General features: G+C 49.7%; 1 protein-coding gene across 2 annotated transcripts in view; it reads right to left on the bottom strand.

Annotated features, from left to right (window-relative positions):
* Positions 1-18,962, bottom strand: part of gpc3 (glypican 3) — a 108,572-nt gene that overhangs the window by 83,670 nt on the left and 5,940 nt on the right. For both annotated transcript variants that reach the window (XM_062524566.1, XM_062524568.1), the window contains exon 2: positions 15,731-15,892. In XM_062524566.1, the coding sequence (XP_062380550.1) occupies positions 15,731-15,892 (162 nt within the window). The remainder of the gene's footprint in view (positions 1-15,730; positions 15,893-18,962) is intronic.

Genomic DNA, 18,962 nt, shown 5'->3' on the forward strand with positions numbered 1-18,962 from the left:
CACAATACCACACATACAGTATAGAGATTCTCTTTTGATGTTTCTCTATATCACTGCACTATGAAACATGCAATCACACACGCACACATGCATGTGCGTACACACACACACACACTTCCTCAAAGTAATGAACATAAATAGATTCTCTCTCTTGTTCTCCTTCTCGCGCTCCCTAAATCCAACACAAAGAAACACACACAGATGTAGTTTTTCGTCAAGGACTCCCCTGGCACAGAGACGCTGATCCACTATAATGGGCTTTGATTAGTGGCAGGAGGTTCTGGCCAAACGTGTCCCTAATGAGACAGCATCGTGCCGGGGACACGCGCCGCCAAGAGCCCCCTCCACCCTCCACCCCTCCATCCCTCCGCCCCGGCCGCCTCATCCGTCATTCCCTCCATCCGCTCCCACCTTCCCCTCCTCCGGCCGAGAAAAAACAAAACAAAACCAAACTTAAGACACGCGCGCACGTCTCTCCTCGCCACCGAGCCCCTGCGCTTCTCCAAATGAAGAGCCGCCTGCTGCCTGCTCTGTTTGTTCCAGCGGCTGCGGGGCAATCAGCCCGAGAGGTGTTTGCTGCCGTGATCCGAGACGAGCGGAGACTGCAATGAGGACTAATGAAGAGCGTTTGCAAACGCGGCGCAGCGTGGAGGGGGCTGTAAAGTGAACCCAGACACAGTCCCGCTGGGATCAGACCTATACGCGCGCATACACATGCATACACTGGAGATATCACACACATATTTATTTGAGTGACAGCGTTCATCTGATGTGTGTGTCATGTCATGTCACGTTTCTGTGGCACTGCTGTCCGCCGGGACGCCGAGACAAACATCTCCTCCAGCAACTGTGAATGTGTGTGTGTTTGTGTGTGTGTGTGTGTGTGTGTGTGTGTGTGTGTGTGTGTGTGTGTGTGTGTCTGTATTTGTGTGAGTGTGGGGGAAGGGAGTGTTTTTAGAGCATGCAGGGTTTCACATTGAATTTCCATTTACACCAAGCAAGGATAATTTGTAATGTTTCTGTTTTAATAAAACAAAATAGCAGCGACTAGCGTTCCTTGCACGTCCATAGCTCAAGCACCACTCAAGAGATGCTGCAAACCCAGAGCTCAGAGGCAGAATAGAGCAATCAGATGCTTAGGCACTGGATGAAAGGCCTCGTGAGATTGCCATGTTTTGACATGAGGAGTTTTGCATCATCCCAGGGAATTGACTGCAATCATACTATGCATATGAGATTTCATGTGGCTCCAGGCATCCTCTTACCTGTAGGGCGCAGCTCCTCTCCTATTCCCACATTAGGCCTGTTTCTCATTCCACTCGCATGGGGGGCATAAGAGAGATGGTGCGTAGTACAGCTCATTACGTTTAATAACCCTCTGATTCTGTCTTGAGTCATTACTCTGCATAGAGCCTGTCCCTTTTGACACAGTCCTCTATTATCAGGTCCTGTTATCTTCCCTGCTTTATGAGTGTGGCTACTATGCTTATGTCTGGTAATGATTGCTTTTCACTAGTTCATCAGCTCTATTTTTGCCTGACTGGTAAAAAAACAGATCAGCTCTACTGCTGGTGGCGTTGGGTCTAAAATAGCCCATGCAGTCGTACAGTAACCATCTGAGGGTTTTTGGGCTGAGAATGAGGAATAAATTAAAGTCGTGAGCAGTCTATTTAGGAACATTTTCATTTTCAACACTAAAATTATTCATAATGCTTTTGAAAAGCGGAGCAGGAGGGCAAGCGCTGTCAGGGGACCAGGCGCTGGCGCTGTGTGTGGAGCTGGAGCTGGAGAGACGCGCGGGGACTCAAGGACACACCGGCGTGCCTGACGCGCTCATACTAACACAATTCAAATGACAATGGCACAAGTGTTTGTTTGAGACCAGCATGGAGTCTTTGTGGCAGATTTTTAAAAGTGTTATCTCACACCCACGCACACACACACACAATGGGCACTGCCCACGCACAGACACAGGCACCACCTCTACCTCACACACCACAGCTTGTGTCCGTGTGTGTGTGCATGTGAGTGAGTGTGTGTGTGTGTCTGTGACGGGAGAGACAAAGAGACAGAGAGAGGGGAGAGTGTGTTTATATGTCTGTGTGTGTGTGTGTGTGTGTCAGAGAGTGACTGATCATAAACGTAAAGACAGTGTGTGTGCGTATATATATGTGCGTATATATATGTATGTATGTGTGTGTGTGTGTGTGTTTGTGTGCGTGTGTGTGTGTGTGTGCGTGTGTGTGCGTGTGTGCGTGCGTGTGTTTGTTTGTGTGTGAGAGAGAGAGAGCCAGAGAGCTAGAGAGAGCGAAAGCGAAGGGGAGGGCCAGACAGATGGAGGGGGCTTTGCGGGAGGCCAGCTCTGGGTGAGAGATGGAAGCGCTCCTCATCACACCTCCAAAGTGGATATCCCTCCGTCCACACGAGACACATCCAGGAGAGGCTGATAGAGAGAACCGACGAACGAAAGAAATGGCAAAGAGGGCCCAGGGAGACCCATGTCAGAGCCAAAGTGAAGGACAGGAGCCATTTTAACCTTGCCGGGAGGCGAAGCCACAGCCTGGCTCTACGCAGCCACATGTCACAGATTCTCTCCGTGGCGTGAGACACGAGACGTGTCGTAACAGGGCAGCCGAGTGCAGGGGACGAGAAGGAACGCGCTCGCTCGCGAAAAGTACGAAAGTAAGTCCAGTGATTAAAACTGCATGAACCCGTGAACTCCCCCTGACTTCCCATATCGCTGGGATACCCACCAGGGCATGCAAATCAGAACCACGCGGGCACTCAAACAAACAGGACACGGCTGCCAGATGAAAGGAATCAGAGTTGACCTAAGAAATGCATACCAACACACACACACACACACACACACACACAGACACACAGACACGGAGAAAGAGAGAGAGAGGGAGAAAGAGAAAGAGAGAGAAACAGAGAGAGAGAGAGAGCACAGGGAGGTCAAAAAAGACAGTAATACAAAAGCATGTTACACAGACCGAGAAGAGCAAGCATCTTGTCGGCAGTGGCTGTAGTGTGCAGTACAAATCTAATCTACATAGTAGTCGGTGAGGCAGCCCTGCTCAGCAACGCTGGGAAAATGACACCGTTGTTTGAACAGAGGATCCAAACGTGAACCTGTGTGAACTCCCTAATCCAGGCAGCCCTGTGCTGCGGGAGAGGAGATGAATCCCACAGATAGCCTGTAGATCGTGTCAGATAAGGAAACACTGAGGAGCGTGACAAAGAGCTGACGGTAAACAGCCAGAGTGACTGAGCCTGTGGAGAGAGCTGCGTTATTATATGGATTTGATAGCGTATAGCTGAAATGAAATCCGTCAGAAATCTAAAACACGACCCACAATGTGTGAAGAGCTTCAGCAAAGACTGACACAGGGCTTGAGTTTAATCCCCTGATGAGTGACTGAAGCAGCTCTCTGCGCGAGTAGCACCTTCTGAATCAGGCTGGCTGGGACGTCCTGCAACACCTCCAACACCTCCATCCCCGGTGGCTCGCCAAAGGCGGTGGGTGAGCGGGTGGCAGGGAGCTCCTGCCAGGTCCTGTCTGGGGCATCATTGGGAGAACGTTCCCACAGCACTTGCATGGCACCGTGGGCAAGCAGTGGAGGTGGTAGGAGCTCGTCCAACGTAAACCGGGGGGAGCATCCTGACTACCTCCTTACACCGTAGAGTCTACGTTGTCCCATTGTCCTGCCCCACGCAAGCCCTGGGCAACCACCTCAGCACCTTCCTCTCCCACCTCTCGGTGAATCCCAACACCTCCGTGGAAAACCCAGCCGAGCAGCCAGCCGGTTCGCAGCCTCCTGCCGGCTCCCGCTGGGAAGCGAGCGGAAGAGGGCCAGCCCGTGAGGTAATCCCTGGCGCTGAGCTCCCGGATCCCGCCGTTCCGCCGCCCCCGCGCGCTCCCCCTCTTGATCTCCTCCCGCGCCTCCTGCGCCTCCTCTCTTGCTCATCCCTCACCTGCTGGCTTCAGAGGAGCGGGGATATCGATGGAAATCTTTAATAGTGAGGTTAAGCTGGAGGTTAAGTCAAGCATACTCAGTCTGAGCTCTCTTAGTCTGCCAACTCACTCACTTAGGGTGGGCTCACAGTGCGGTGTGTGTGTATGTGTGTGGTGTGTGTGGGTGGGTGTGTGTGTGTGTGTGTGTGTGTGTGTGTGTGTGTGTGTGTGTGTGTGTGTGTGTGTGTGTGTGTGTGTGTGTGTGTGTGTGTGTGTATGTGTGTGGTGTGTGTGGGTGGGTGGTGTGTGTGTGTGTGTGTGTGTGTGTGTGTGTGTGTGTGTGTGTGTGTGTGTGTGTGTATGTGTGTGTGTGTGTGTATGTGTGTGGGTGGGTGGGTGTGTGTGTGTGTGTGTGTGTGTGTGTGCACAGCGAGTGTTCAGGGGGAACTCTCATTTATTCAGTGCCTCTGCTTCATCTCGCTAGAAAGAGTGCTCATCTGAGGGGCCGCCGAGTGCTATCTCCTCTAATAGCAGGAAAGCGCTTTTTCAATCCATTGATTTCTCGCTGTGGTGAACCTCAGCCACGAGGGGGGCCCGGGAGGGATGGAGGGATGGAGGGATGGAGGGAGGGCGTCGGGCAGAGGAGCTGGCTGCACCCTCACCCTCTCATCCATCAGTGTGATCCATGGACACTGACAGACACACGGCAGGGCCATATCAGGGGGGTGGAGGACGGAGGAAAGATGGAGAGGAGGCGAGTGATTGAGCGCGGCGGAGCACTTCCTCCATCACCCACTTAAGCGGCTGCTGTCCCGGGTACGAGGAGCAGGGGCGGAGACGGGAAGGGTGGAGGGGGAGACGGGAGGGGGTAGATGGGGTTCAACTGGGAGCGCTGGGGACAGACACCCCCACCCAAACATTTCTCCTCACATCAGCCCAGCCAAGCACGCAGCCCTCTCCCTCTCTCTCTCTCTCCACCCTCCTCCTGCATCCCACAATGCCCCCGCTCCAAACCCCGGGGTGGTCCCGTCCGGCAATCCAACCTACACACTCACCTGCTGGGCCGACAAGCCCCTGCTGCTGAATTATTCACGCGGTCACTCCGCGGGACCCGGGACTCGCACACCTCCAGTCTAATGGGGTTGAGGGCAGCGGGGTCACTCGACTGTTTTAAGCAGCTGGAGACCTGACAAAGCCCATCTGTTTGGCGCATCTCCCCAAATCTCAGCGCCGCGCTCTCCGCGGAAATGGCCTCTCCAAATCTGCTCTGAATGCGATATGGACTCTGACCGCAGGTGCGCGTAGGTGTTGGTCAAGTGCGCTTGACCCCCCTTCCACCTAGCGCCGCCCACATGCTGTGCCTGAAAGAGAGTAGCCTTTCACTGCCTCTCACGATATCTTTTCATCTCCCTCTCTCTCTCTCTCTCTCTCTCTCTCCTACTCACTTGCTCTCGCGCTCTCCCAGTCACCTCCCAGGCCTCTGCCATGGCCGTGTTTGGGTGGCTGACTTCACGGGTTGCGTAAGCTGCTCAATAATGCAGCGGCTGGCCCTGATGAAAAATGCATTCCCCCGGCCTTTAAATACGCAGGCGGGGCAGAGGCGGCAGCCCGGGGAGGTGAGATGACAAACCCTGACACGGGGGAGAGGGGCCAAAAGGTGAGAGCGCTAAGCAGACACCTCTCACCAGCATGTACGGGCAGGGAGCGGGGGAAAAAAGAAGGTAAAAAAAAAAAAGACGGAAAAACAGAAGGAGCATGGCAGCCATTTAACATGCATTAATTTTGCATGGGATTTGTAGTTGGGATTTGACAGGAGGTAACAGACGGCCTGGAAGGCTGAGGAGGGGGCGGTCAGAGAGCAGCGGCTTTCAATTATGGAATGAGCCCTCCTGGCATGGCCACACATGTGCTTTATATAGAGACAGCCCCACAGCTGAACCCACTCGCTTCTGCTCACCTCAGCTCAAAATACACACCTCACACAACTCAACTCAAAATACACACCTCACACAATTCAACTCAAAATACACACCTCACACAATTCAACTCAAAATACTGTACACACATCACCCAATTCAACTCAAAATACACACCTCACCTAATTCAACTCAAAATACACACCTCACACAATTCAACTCAAAATACTGTACACACATCACCCAATTTAACTCAAAATACATCCTTCTTTAAAACAAATGACTTGAGTGCTTCTTTCTGCTCAAACTTCAAAGAAAAGCCCAAGTCTAACTCTTCCAAAGCCGATTCAAACGAGCGCGCTTTGTTAGCCTCATCCATCTTTTGTTTTTCTCTATGGTTGTGCGATACGGTCTCAAACACAACTCGTCGAACGAGGACGCATGGTCCAGCCCCCTGGCGTCTTATCAGAAGCCGAAGGTGAGCTAAGGTGGGCTCAAGGACTCCGTACACAGATAGAGCGTTCTGATTGGCTAGGCTGAACTCGAGCCTAGCGCAGGCTTGGCCTCAACGGTGCGACCCTAGACCATCCTGCTAGGCAAAAATATTTTTGGCCGCTAGGGTGCGTCTAGATTTCTAGGCTACACCTCACCCAATTCAACTCAAAATACACACCTCACGCAATTCAACTCAAAATACACATCTCACCCAATTCAACTCAAAATACACACCACACCACACCAATTCAACTCAAAATACACACCTCACCCAATTCAGCTCAAACTACACATCTCACGCAATTCAACTCAAAATACAAACCTCACCCAATTCACCTCAAAATACAAACCTCACCCAATTCAACTCAAAATACACACCTGCACCCAATTCACCTCAAAATACACATCTCACGCAATTCAACTCAATGGTGAATATAGCCCAAAATGAGATCGGTACTTGGCAAAGACAGTTCTACTTTAAAAAAAGGGCTACTACAATTCCTATGAAAAATCCACATGATGATGGAGGCGCTTTCATAACGCTGGATGAGGCCCAGATTGTCTTTCTGCTGATCCGTCAGATGGGAAATATAAGACATTTTCATCGCATTCCTATTGATTAATGAACACGGTAAAATTCTGATTATTTACAGTATTATATCGTACAGTGCCCGGACACATCATCGGTTACTGTAAAGAGCACCCATAAATACATCTTCCAGGCCCTGTTTTAGGTCCGATAAGGAGACATCAATTGATAGATTTGTTCTCCACCTTCATTTCCTGTCTTGCCATGGTTGCTGTGCATGGTTCTTTATAGCTCCCATTCTTTCTGCATTGAGCCAACATAAGGATGCTATACTGGCTGCAAAGCCTACCGCTTTCCCTTCACAAACACAAATGTTTGGCCATAAATCAAAACGGCGAAATTACAGGACAGTATCTCTGCTTCCCTCTCCCAGGTCCTTCATAACATAATCATTCCTAGTTTTGCCAGTGGCCTCTTTCCATGCACTCCAAACAATGGCTGCAACGAAGGGGAGGGCGCCAGTTGATGGTAATGACTGTGTTTCTGCAGATGAAATTGAAAGTCCTCGGCTTGTGCGCTCGGCGCGCGCTGTGTATGTGCAGCGGAACTCTATGGAGAGCCTCTTGGCATTCTAATGCCTGCTGCCCCCTGCTCACTTCTCTGGCTTCTGCTCCCCCTCTGACCATAATCCAGTCAGCAGTACACTGAGGAAAACAAAAATTCTCCCCCATCCTCTCATTTCTCTCTCGCTCTCGCTCGCTTCCTCTCTCTCTCCCTCTCTCCCTCTCTCCCTCTCTCCCCCTCTCTCTCAGCAGCAGAGTTGAGGGGAAGCACTCCGCCAACTGGGCTGTGTTTGATGATACCAATTTCAAATAACACTTTGATCTGGGAGCAGCACACTGTTTGTTTGTTTTCCATGATGAAACCCAACAAGAGAGACACGCAACAGCCCACATCATTAGCGCAGTTCGCCGGCGACAAATAGAAAGCAGCAGCAAAAAACCCGAGCCAAGTTTGTTCCCGAGAAAAAAAGCCCCCCAAAAAAACAGGCCAACAATCGTGAGTCAGAGTCAAACTAGTGCACCCTGTAAAGAGCTGCCGCATCTCTTAATGAGCTGTCAGCGACCCCACGCAGACGCATCAGAGACGCAGCACCCGACGCCTGACACGGCGGGCAACATCTTTACAGAGCGGGAGAGACTGACGCACGCGCGCGGGGGGGGGGGGGGGGGTAAGGGGGGGAGCAGTAATTAGAACGGTTCTTTAAAAAAGGTTCTTCAAAAAGACTTTTACAGGGTGCTTGCGCAAAGACAAATTACCGCATCAGCATTCCCAAGATCACACAACACAACAAATGCTGGATGAATTGCATAGTCATTATTGATTTTTTTTTCTCTCCCCCATCAACTTCAAAAACGCACACAAAAACACAAAATATTTAGTGATCAAAAAGGCTAAAATAATCACAGCAACCTTTATCGCCTTTGGAAGCGTTTTATCATGCATTAGCTTCCCGTTCCAGAATATTAAGTATGACCCACTAATAGCGAGAGGAGGCTGTTATAGAACCCACTGAGCTGTGTAAAACAGGCCAGTGCCACACGGACGTTAAGTGGAAGGACATCCCTTTTTACGGGCACTGGGACACACCTAAGGTGGCGCTTCATAGATTGGATGGGCTGGAGGCTCCGCGCGGGAATGACAGCGTCTGGCTCAATTATCACTGAGCTGTGAGAGACAAGCTCTTTCCTCAGTCCCCCCAACAACCCGACAACACATCAGCCCCCTGGGGCAAAAGTGTGGACAAAAATCCATACCTGTGTGTGTTTGTGGGTGAGGGGTGTGTGTGTGTGTGTGTGTGTGTGTGTGTGTGTGTGTGTGTGTGTGTGTGTGTATGTGTGTGTCTGCACTTGAGAGACAGTAAAAGAGGAGGGGAGATGGAGAGAAGGGGTGGTGTGAATATATGTGTCTGAGGAGTATAGACCAGACACAGGCTTCCCTAAGGCAGAAAATGTGTCGGAAAATCCATACCTGCACGTCTGCATGGGAGCGAGCATGTGTATGCAGGAGAGCGGGAGAGTGAGAAAGTGAGTAGATGTGGGGGAGCGTATGCAGGCTGCGGGGAGAGGAAGGGAGAGACACAAAGAGCCACAATGGGTTTGTGCACGCAAAGCCAGAACGTCTGTGCATGCGTGTCATTTGCCGAGGGTAATGCATCGGGCAAACAAAGGGAAGGCAGAAGAAATCACGCATCGTCCAGTTTTACGCCGATTTGTCCATCATGCCCTCACATCTGGACATTCACAGTGGTAGTCCTCGACAAGCCTGAATGTCACTGAGACCTAGCCTTTATCTCGACGGAGATATCAGCCTTCGAGTGAAATAATACCAGCCGCTGCACGAGCGAAGCTCCACTCGGCTCCGACATGAAACTCTCCCTCACAGGGCCTCTCCATTCTTTCCAGGGCGATAATGCTTCCGCTATTGAAGATTTCCCAAGCTGTGGTTGAAATAGTATGCAAATGCACCCCATGCCGAGACGACCGGCCGACACACTATCAGCAGAGAGGCAGATGCCGAATTTTGGGGAAGGCAAGCGGTGAGAATCAAAAGTCGCCAGGGCGATTAAACACATGGAGGAAAAAAACAGAGCTAGGGAGAAAGAAAAAAAAGCCGTAAGACAACAAGCTCGCTGAACAACTGCCTTGGCCCACGCGCCGTCGCCGGGAAAAATTAGCTTCGCCTCTTATGCACACTTTTAACTCTGCCACTTGAAAAGCTAAGACAGTTGTTAGACGACTCAGCTCTAAATCCTGTTAATTCGAACAAAGTTCTTCGGCTGCCTGAGTGACATAACACCAGACTAATGGCTCCCTTGTTCACTTGGCTGCATATGACTGAGCAGTTGCTCAGGACAAACTGAAGAGGATATCGGTTTATTTATCAGTTTAAAAGCAAAGATCCGTCTCAGACACTCAAGCACATTAAATCCCTTTACGGATCTAAGGGGCATTAGACATCAGTCAAGAATAAAAACAAACAATCAAATCAATGTCATGGCGTTTAATCAATGTTCAATGTATTAATATGACGTGCCGCAATGACAGTACTTATCCGTGATATATATCATTTAATTTACTGGGTCATTTGGATGAATATGCTTTGAGCAGACTAAGTGTCTGTAAAACCCTCATCTTTAGCAGAGCTTGTTTACTTACTGAGGAGATTTTGTTACTTCATCTAATAGCTTCTCTGCTGCTTCGCCTGAGCGTGTCTGCTCTCCTCGTGCCCAGAGCAGCACTCCCCGCTAATGTGCGCGAGGTTACGGACAGCTGCCCGTGATGACCCCCATCTGTGTCATATTTGCAAACGGCCCTGACGGCGGTGGCTCGCCGATGGCAGTTTACACTACACCTCGTAAAAAGAGGAGCCGGGGCCGGGCAGTAAATATCACCTCCTCGGCAGCCGGAGCCGGCCGCAGGTCTAGTGGGACCTGGCGCTGACTCACTGATGTGCAGAGGGGGCTCCCTCCAGACTCGGCGCTGGCACATGCTAAGCCCTCCCTAATTCGCTAAGCCTCCGCGGCTCCATTCTGCTTAACGATAGCACCGAGCCAGGGGAGAAAGATCACTGACAGGATTACGGGCGCTCCGCGCGGAATCAATATCCACATGAGTTAGGTACCCGGCGGAGTTGCCGCAAACGCGCCAACGATCCCATCTTGCCAAAGCAAATGAGCATATACGGCAATGATAATAACAACAATGAAAGGGAGTGTGGGGTAGAAACTAATTACAAGTTGATAGAGAAAGAAGTGGTAATGGGCAGTTAATTCCAAATTGTCTGCTGAACGAGACACAGTAGGCTTGTTTGAGAGACGGCGCAGCCGCCTCTCCCCGTTATTAAGTTATTGCGCTCGCCCTAGGCGGTGAGTAAACAACTTCAATCGATTTGTGGCGGCCTTAGCACTATGCCAATCTACAGAGCCGTTACTACTTCTGAGTGAAAAGTTTTTCTCCACAGAAAATGACTCCATGGGGGAACATAGGCAAGAAATCTTGAAGATGGGCTCGGAGCGGAGGGAGGATACCTTGTGAGCCAAGTGGCTTGAATGCTAAGCTTGTGCAATCAAATTCCATGAGGGCAAGCAGACAGAAATCTATCTGGTGGAATAAGTCCCCGGTGCCCCACCGATTTGTCTGTTTCTGGGGCTTTGGGGCTTCCCCTCTCATCCATCCGCTTCTCCCTCATGACAGCTCGTCTCCGGGGCCATCTCTCCCGAGATGCCAGCGCACAAGAGAGCGTGCGGCTGACCCAACCAATTTCACAACTCAGAGAGAGAGAGCGAGAGAGAGAGAGAGAGAGAGAGAGAGAGAAAAGAACTAAACCGGCGCACCTAAAGCAGGGCAGATGGATTGTGGCAACTAACAATCGCAAGGCCATTTTCTGGAGCCTTGATTACCCGCGAAAACAGCGTGAGAAGATGCTCCGCTCCGCGAGACCCTGACCCGCCCGTCATCTCCGCCGCCGCCGCCGCTGCCACTGATTTGTGTGCGGCCCGAGCTCATTATTTCGTCCACGTGGGCCGCTTGCGCCGGGCAGCCGAATCTCAAGGTCAGCCTCCGCACCTCAGCAGGGGGTCAGTGGGGCGAGCCGCTCTAATCCCGTGTACATTTAACGTTAATTAAAACTCATCCAGTGGACTGACTGTCGATAGAGGCTTCCCTGCTCTTGTTTAAAGTGCTAATGGGATGCTTGCTCGCCGATCAACACGTGTTCACAAATGTGGCCAGGACGTGCTGGGCCAACAGGGGGCCGTCTCACATGAGGAACGGAGGGAAGAGAGGCTGCGTTTTTTGATCCTACATTTCAATCATGCTGAGAGTTCAGATCCCTAACAGCAATCAAACCTCATAATGTCCTCCTATCCACAATAATGCAATGCTAACAGCACTGTAGAGTCTGAAATACTGTGTCTTTCAGATGCTACACAGTATATACAGTACAAGTATATATACACTTACACAGTATATTCAAGTTCTGTTTTCGACAGCAAGAGGAGAAAGAGAAAGCAAGAATCGACTTTCCCACTCGACTTCTGAGCAAGGGGAAAGAAATCAGGTCTGCCCTTGCACTGCATAAGCAATTGTATTTCCAGGTAAACACTGGCTGACTTCAGCACAAGGACTTTTTCTCCAGCGCGCCTGCACCACCGCGGGCATTAGTCAGAGTTCAACCCCCCTCAGCCATAAGCGGAGCTCCCCGGGGCTTTCCGTCGGCGTGGGACGCACTGTACACTCTGCGGTCGGACTCGCTTCTCGGGCGGATAAACAATGGAGGGCTCCCCTTCCAGGCAGCGCCCGGGCGAGCCAGCCTCCGCTGCCACCGTCACGGCTCCGGGCCCCGAGGGAGCCCCGGGAGGGAGTGGCTCCGCGGGTATCCTACAGGGCTGTCCTTCTCGCCGCCATCTGGGACCCTCCGCCCCAGTTTTCCCTTTCATGCTGGAGAGGAGAGCGAGGGAGCGAGCGAGTGAGCAAGCGAGCGAGTGAGCAAGCGAGTGAGTGCGCGCAAACACAGAGAAACTTGTTGATATATGTGCCCTCCCCATCCGCTTGTGTACAGAGCAGTGCTTTTTGTTCTCTGTTGTCTACCTTGGGCACTTGGTGGCCCCGCTGTGCCAAGTGCCTTTATGAGCCGGCGACTGGGTTTAGGTGAGAGAGGCCGCTCTGCTCCTCGTCTCCTCTGCGCTCCTCCTCGTCTCCTTTGCTCTCCCCACGTCCGGGCCTCTGATCATCGCGCCCAAGTCCTCCGCCTCTCTCAGGGGCCCGAGAAACGCCAACTTTGAGAGGGAGGGGAAAGGGATGAAAGCCAAAGCATATGTGCGTATATGCCAGTGGATATGTGCGTGTGTGTGTTTGTGTGTGTGTGTGTGTGTGTGTGTGTGTGTGTGCATGTGTATCCCTTGGCACCCCAGCGTCAGTGAGGTGAATCTGACTGCAGCTCATTTGTGGGCGCAGGTTTAGAGCCTGCCACTGACAAGGAGAGTAAATATAGGCAGCAACTCAGCATGCTTGTATCCACACATCCACACACACACACACACACACACACACACACACACACACACACAGAGCGAGAGTGAGAGCGCGCAAAAGAGACTCTTAACTTATTAAAACTTACTCTACGGGGGGTAAACTTTATATATTTATATTATTGGAAGAGAAGGCTATCCGTGACCAAATGGAATCTGAAGGTCTTTCTCCAAGCCTAAGCCCCGAGCCTCATGGACCACCATGTCAACCAGCCACTCTGTTGCCTCAGTCCGCAGCCCCCCTCCACCTCCCCTCTCCTCCTGTGAACATGAATTAGAACTGTCCATCACTGGAAATGACAGGGCAAAGCAAATCCACTGATGAGATTTTTTTTTTCTCAGAGCAGACCTGATGGACTGACTGACTGAATAACTGACTGACTGACTGTCTTCAACATTCTGTGATTCCTGTCTGCATTCTAATAATCACCCATGTGGTTTCCTCATCTACTGTTTAATGCACAAGCTCACAGAGCCGTCACTCACATTTGACTACTGACTACTTTAACAGGCACATATTTAATCCAAATCTGCCTGTTTAATGGTGCACAAAAAAATGCACAGCAATTATCACAATTCCGCTCAGCTCTGACACACTCAAATTAATCCTAATAGATCTATTTACTGTTGAATACAAATGCACCACAATTACCACCATTTTGTTAAAGCCCTGGAAAATGATCCTTTAGATCAAAAGCCTTTAGGTAGAGCTATGCTGTGATGGAAACAGAAAATACAGCCAATTTCTATCACCAAGGCCACGCATTGATCACATTCAAAAATACATTTTACGATTAAGACAAATACAAAACACAATCCTTGGAATGCTGTGAATAACTATGCACCACTGAAAGATTGTATACCATATATCACATATGGATGAGGTGTGTCATTGTTAGATTATGTTGTTATTCTCCGATACTTCAGCACACCGTCCTTTGCCTGCTCTGTTCTTTTTTACCTCCATCAACCTCTACAGCGTGTGTGTGTGTGTGTGTGTGTGTGTGTGTGTGTGTGTGTGTGAATGCATAGATGCACGCAGACAGATAAATACATTAATGCAGAGATAAGGATTATTTCAAGCTGACACTATGCAAACCAACCACCGCTCATGGATGCATTGTGCTCACAGAAATGCATCCATTTCTTTAAAGCGATATCATCATGGGCCTCTGAAGGAGAGTGCCAGATCAGAGCTCTCTCTCCAGAGATCACAGGACTCCTTGGGTATGAAGGAGTCTTTGCACAGCGGCTCTGAAGGCACTGCCTATTTATATTGCAGTGGGAGTGTCAGGGCCACACTTGAGAAGCCAAGTCTCTCTCTCTCTCTCTCTCTCTCTATCTCTCTCTCCCTCTCTCTCTCTCTCCCTCTCTCTCTCATTCTGATGCGTAGTAAACACGGCTCCGCCGATGCATGCCAACATGAGAACACAGACCAATCCCATCTCCTACGCAACTGTGAACGCTTCAGCGCTACACGCGTACACCATAGTACAAAACACGCTAAATCCATGGGCCTATTGCACACACGCATATCGCATTTCACAGAGCGCTTTTCATGCCAGAAGCGGGGCTGTCTCCAGTGACAGGCTGACGCAGTACTGTAGGCCACTACAGTAAGACCCTGGAGGACTAGTGCTGGCGCTGCAGATGAAGATCAGAGCGCGTGCTGGAGATTGGTGGAGTGACTGTTGCCGCCTGGCAGACAGGAAGCAAAGGGACCCAATCAAAGAGCTCCGCTTGCAAAGTGCAGCGATGCTCCCTCTCCTGACGCAAAGGGCTTGTCATCAGATCCCCCCAATCAAAAAAAAAGTGTCTCCTGGCTTTCATGATTGCTTGATAAAGTTGACTTCAAAGTTCCAAATCTGCAGTGCAGTCGGCAGAGTGTGAGAGAAAAGGCAGGTCGGTTTGGGGATAGAGGGAGGGGTAGAGAGAGAAGGCGAGAGAGAGGGCTAGAGAAGGGAGAGAAAGAGAGAGAGAGAGGGAGAGAGAAAGAGACAGGAGCGGGAGCAGAGAGCACAGCCCTTTGATCTTTGGCTAAAGAAAAAAAGAACAAAAGAATAAATGAGAAAGCGAGCGGGAGAGGAAAAAAGCCGCGGGTGGGGTGATGGAAAGAGAGAGAGAGAGAGATAGAAAGAGGCTAGAGAGATAGATACTGAGAGAAGGGAGAAAGATATTTCCAACTAGGCAGTCTCAATTCACCGATGGGAGTTGGGGGGAAATAAGACTAGACAGGCCCAGGATGTTTTCAGAGGCTCTGTGGGCTGTTTAGGGAGTTCTTCCAGGGACCCGAATGCTGAAGCAATTAGCATCGAACCCCTTTCCAAGAAGGAGACCCAGGAAAGCCTCCGTGCTCTCCCTAATGCTGTTAGTGTAAAGCAATAAGCACAGACGATCCACTCACGCCAAATTACACCGGCCGTTTAATTGGCGTGTCAGGGGGAGTCGTTTATCAGCACACAGACCTACCTCTGTCTCCCGGCAACCAATTGTTTACCTCCACTGGGACTGTCCATCTTTGGAAACACAAACACATCAATAGTGCCCAAGGAGAGGCACCGGCGACTTTGTGCATCAGGTACTGTAACCAGATGACACTTATTGGACCTGTATTGACCGAGTTCATGACACATCACCAAACTTAAGAGAAGTTGACTCGTTCACTTATCACGGTTAAGACCGTTAGCGGAGGCCATGGATGGAGGTTGTGCATGAAATGAGCATGTTTGGGGCGAGCTCACCTTGGAAAAGGGCTGCGTTCTGGATGATCAGGAGCTTGAGCTGGGCGCTGGTGGCCTGCAGACTGGACTCCATGTTCTGCTTGGCAGAGACCAGGTAGCGCTCCTCCATCTTGCGTGTGCAGCAGGTCGGGCCTTTGGGCTGGCACACCTGAAGATCTGCACCTGGGAGAGAGCAGGAAGAGACCAGAGAAGGGGGGGGGGGGGGGACTCAATTAAGACCCAATACTGTTGTTCCTTCATTCTTTGTCTAATGAGGTGAGAAACCATATTCGTGAGAGAGAACGGGGTGGAAAATAGGCAATTGGTTATGTGACCGGCTCGCGCAATCATTTCTTTCACGGAATGGAATTGTGTTTCAGCCTCCAATAAAAAAAAAAAAGCCACACATAGCCTGTGACTTAATTGAACCCCCTTTAATTCATCCACATTCCTTTCTTTGTAATGTTTCAAGTTTCTACTGCAATTACCCAGGAAACAAACAAAGCACTTTCTTTCTGAAGGAATAAGCTCCAAACAAAGATTACACCCAAAGAGTCTCCCACAGCCCACAGCATTGTAATCTCACACTGTGGAAGAATAAGTTGTATTGGTAAAACTCTCACAAAACTGGACAGGAGAAAAATGCACCGAGGAAAACATTTTCTGATGCAAAAGTAGTGGTATGAAGCAAGGACATGCAATATGCCGTATCTTCTGTCCCCCGCTACGAGGTTTATAGGCTGTTTGTCAAAAGGGCATAATTAAACCTTTTTGAAGAGGACACAGCTGGGAATTCAATGGGAAGAGTGAGTGCCAAGGATGATTACGTTCCCTGGCTAAAAGGTGAGTGAAATGTGTGTGGCCTTGGATAAATGATTGGAACTGAATTTGTTTCAACAAATATTGTAGCTCTGCAGAATGGACTTCATTTTGTGGATTTTTTTTTATTCTTGAAGCATCAAGGCTGTTGTGACCAGAGATGTCTACCGTATCCACTTAATGAGCACTGGACCTCCATAAACTGAGTGGAGGCCGTTTCAATACAATGAAAAAAAATGACAAAGCTCTCTATTTTTTCATGGTTTTCGTTTGAGAATAGTTTGTGTGATACAGGTGAGTCGCTCAGCCTGACAAAACACAAAAACGGAGAGCTCTCTGTCATTCTAATGTATTCTCTTTACACCTTAGACTCCACAACAAGAGCTACAGTTCATGCAGGCAAATGAGGCCATCACAACAGCACAACAACATTCATTCATCCATCCAAGCATCCATATTTAGCATCTACACTCCTCGCAAAGAGACAAAATGATGACTAAAGTACTGCGCAAGTCTACAATGTTTCAAATAGAAGGAGAATTAAATCTACGGCGACAGACTCCATCTCTCTCTGCTTGTGTCTGCGTACATCTCTTCCTAACAAACTGAAATCTTTATATGTGGGGCAGGAGGTAGCAGTCTTGTCTAAATGATTTACCAGAGGTTGTCTAAATGACACCAGTTCACTGATAGTGCTGTAAACAAACATCAGTGAATCCCCCAGAGCTTTGCTGAACACACGCAGGGAGAGGTCTGGAGAAAAAGAAGGTGTGGGAAGAAAAGAGGAGAGGAGAGGAGAGGAGAGGAGGGGGAAAAAAAGAGAAGATGAGAGCCGAGGAATTCATTGCCGAATACAGACACAGGAAAATGTGATGAAGGCCATTTCGCAAAACTTGTGAGGGCCTGGATAGAAATGAACTTGAAAGTCTGTCTTCCAGGCGAGTCACCTCAGGCAGTCAAATGAAAACAGAATTACCAACCGTTATGGCGAGAGGGGGCCAGTGATTGAACAGCCGGACGTGATATACGGAGAAAACAGCAGGAGAAATTGTCCAGGTTTTTCCAACCAGACTGGCTTCATGTGTGAAAACCTTGTATTGATACCTTGAGGCTATCAGAGAGTTTGAGCAAAAGCACTGAAGTTGTTCTCAAAATACAGTTTCAAAGACAGCCTGCAGATTTCTAGCCAACCATGTTGGATGTTGGATGTTGGATATCATAAAATGCCTCCAGTTTTAACAAGTGCAATTGTGGAACTGCCTAAAAGAAAAATCTTGAAAATAATAAACATTTTTTACAGGACACTTCTTAGTTAATGAAATCTTTACAACGGCTGAGAAACTGAACTGGTGTGTATGACTTCAGACTGTCTTTGTGCTTTTATAACAAATGATTTGCTAGGCCATTTTCTTACAAACCTTCAAAAGACAACATAAAGCTAGCTACTCTTAAAAAATGAATGATTCTCCATTTCACTGTCTGTTCTATTCAATATTATGGCTGCAATCTGTTTCAAAATAGCATCTTAATCTATCTGCTGCAGTTAACCAGAGAGAACAAAACTGTGCCATTTTCATCACCCTTCTGAGCGAACCCAGACCTCAGGGATAAAACGGGGCTCACCTTGCCAGTAAAATCTCCTGTAATATTAAAGCCCATTCCATATGAAGGGAAGGAAGGGAATAAGCAGAGGGACATGGACAGAAACACAGACATCTCTGTCATACCTGCAGAGTAGCAAGGGACGCATTGGGAGAGAGAGAGCCACTCCCATGTCAGTCATACAGAGCCTTCTTTATATGGCCACTGACAGGCTTAATATCCTAAATCAATACCTGCAAAAAGGGTTGGCGACAGATAGCATCAAGCTAATTTCAGACCTTTGCTGGGGGAAATTATTAAGCCGTCAATGGCCCGCTGAGCGATGAGGGAGCAGGTATGAAACAGACGTTGGGTGGGGGGGGGGGGGAAGGTGCATGCGGGAGAGGGAGGTTTTGGTAATTATCTTCAGCAAAACAGACAATTTCATATGCCGCTCCGCAGCTCACCGATGATAAATGCATTTCATTAGAGAAGTTCAGAGCAGCGAGGCCCTCGACAGCAAGATCATTTCCCCACACAATCCAGAATCAACATAGAGAGAGAGAGAGAAAAAATATGGCTGTGTCTCTAAATAAAGCCTGCCTAGGGAAGGGAGGCTGCTTGATGGAAGCCCTGGTGTGTTGAGGCCCCCCCGGGGGAGATACACGGCTCTGCTCGTGTCCTGCTCCCAAAACATGTGGGCCGCACCGCCCAGGCATCCACCTCCAGCCATCCTCCCACTCTTCTTCCCTCACGCTCCCGCTTCTCTGTCTGACTGCCACAGCCAGCAGCAGCTCCAATCTGTTCTAACATTCGCCGCCTTCATCACTCTCTCTCTCTCTCTCTCTCTCCG

This window comes from Sardina pilchardus, chromosome 21 (genome assembly GCF_963854185.1).
Source record: "Sardina pilchardus chromosome 21, fSarPil1.1, whole genome shotgun sequence".
In the NCBI taxonomy this organism is placed as follows: domain Eukaryota; kingdom Metazoa; phylum Chordata; class Actinopteri; order Clupeiformes; family Clupeidae; genus Sardina; species Sardina pilchardus.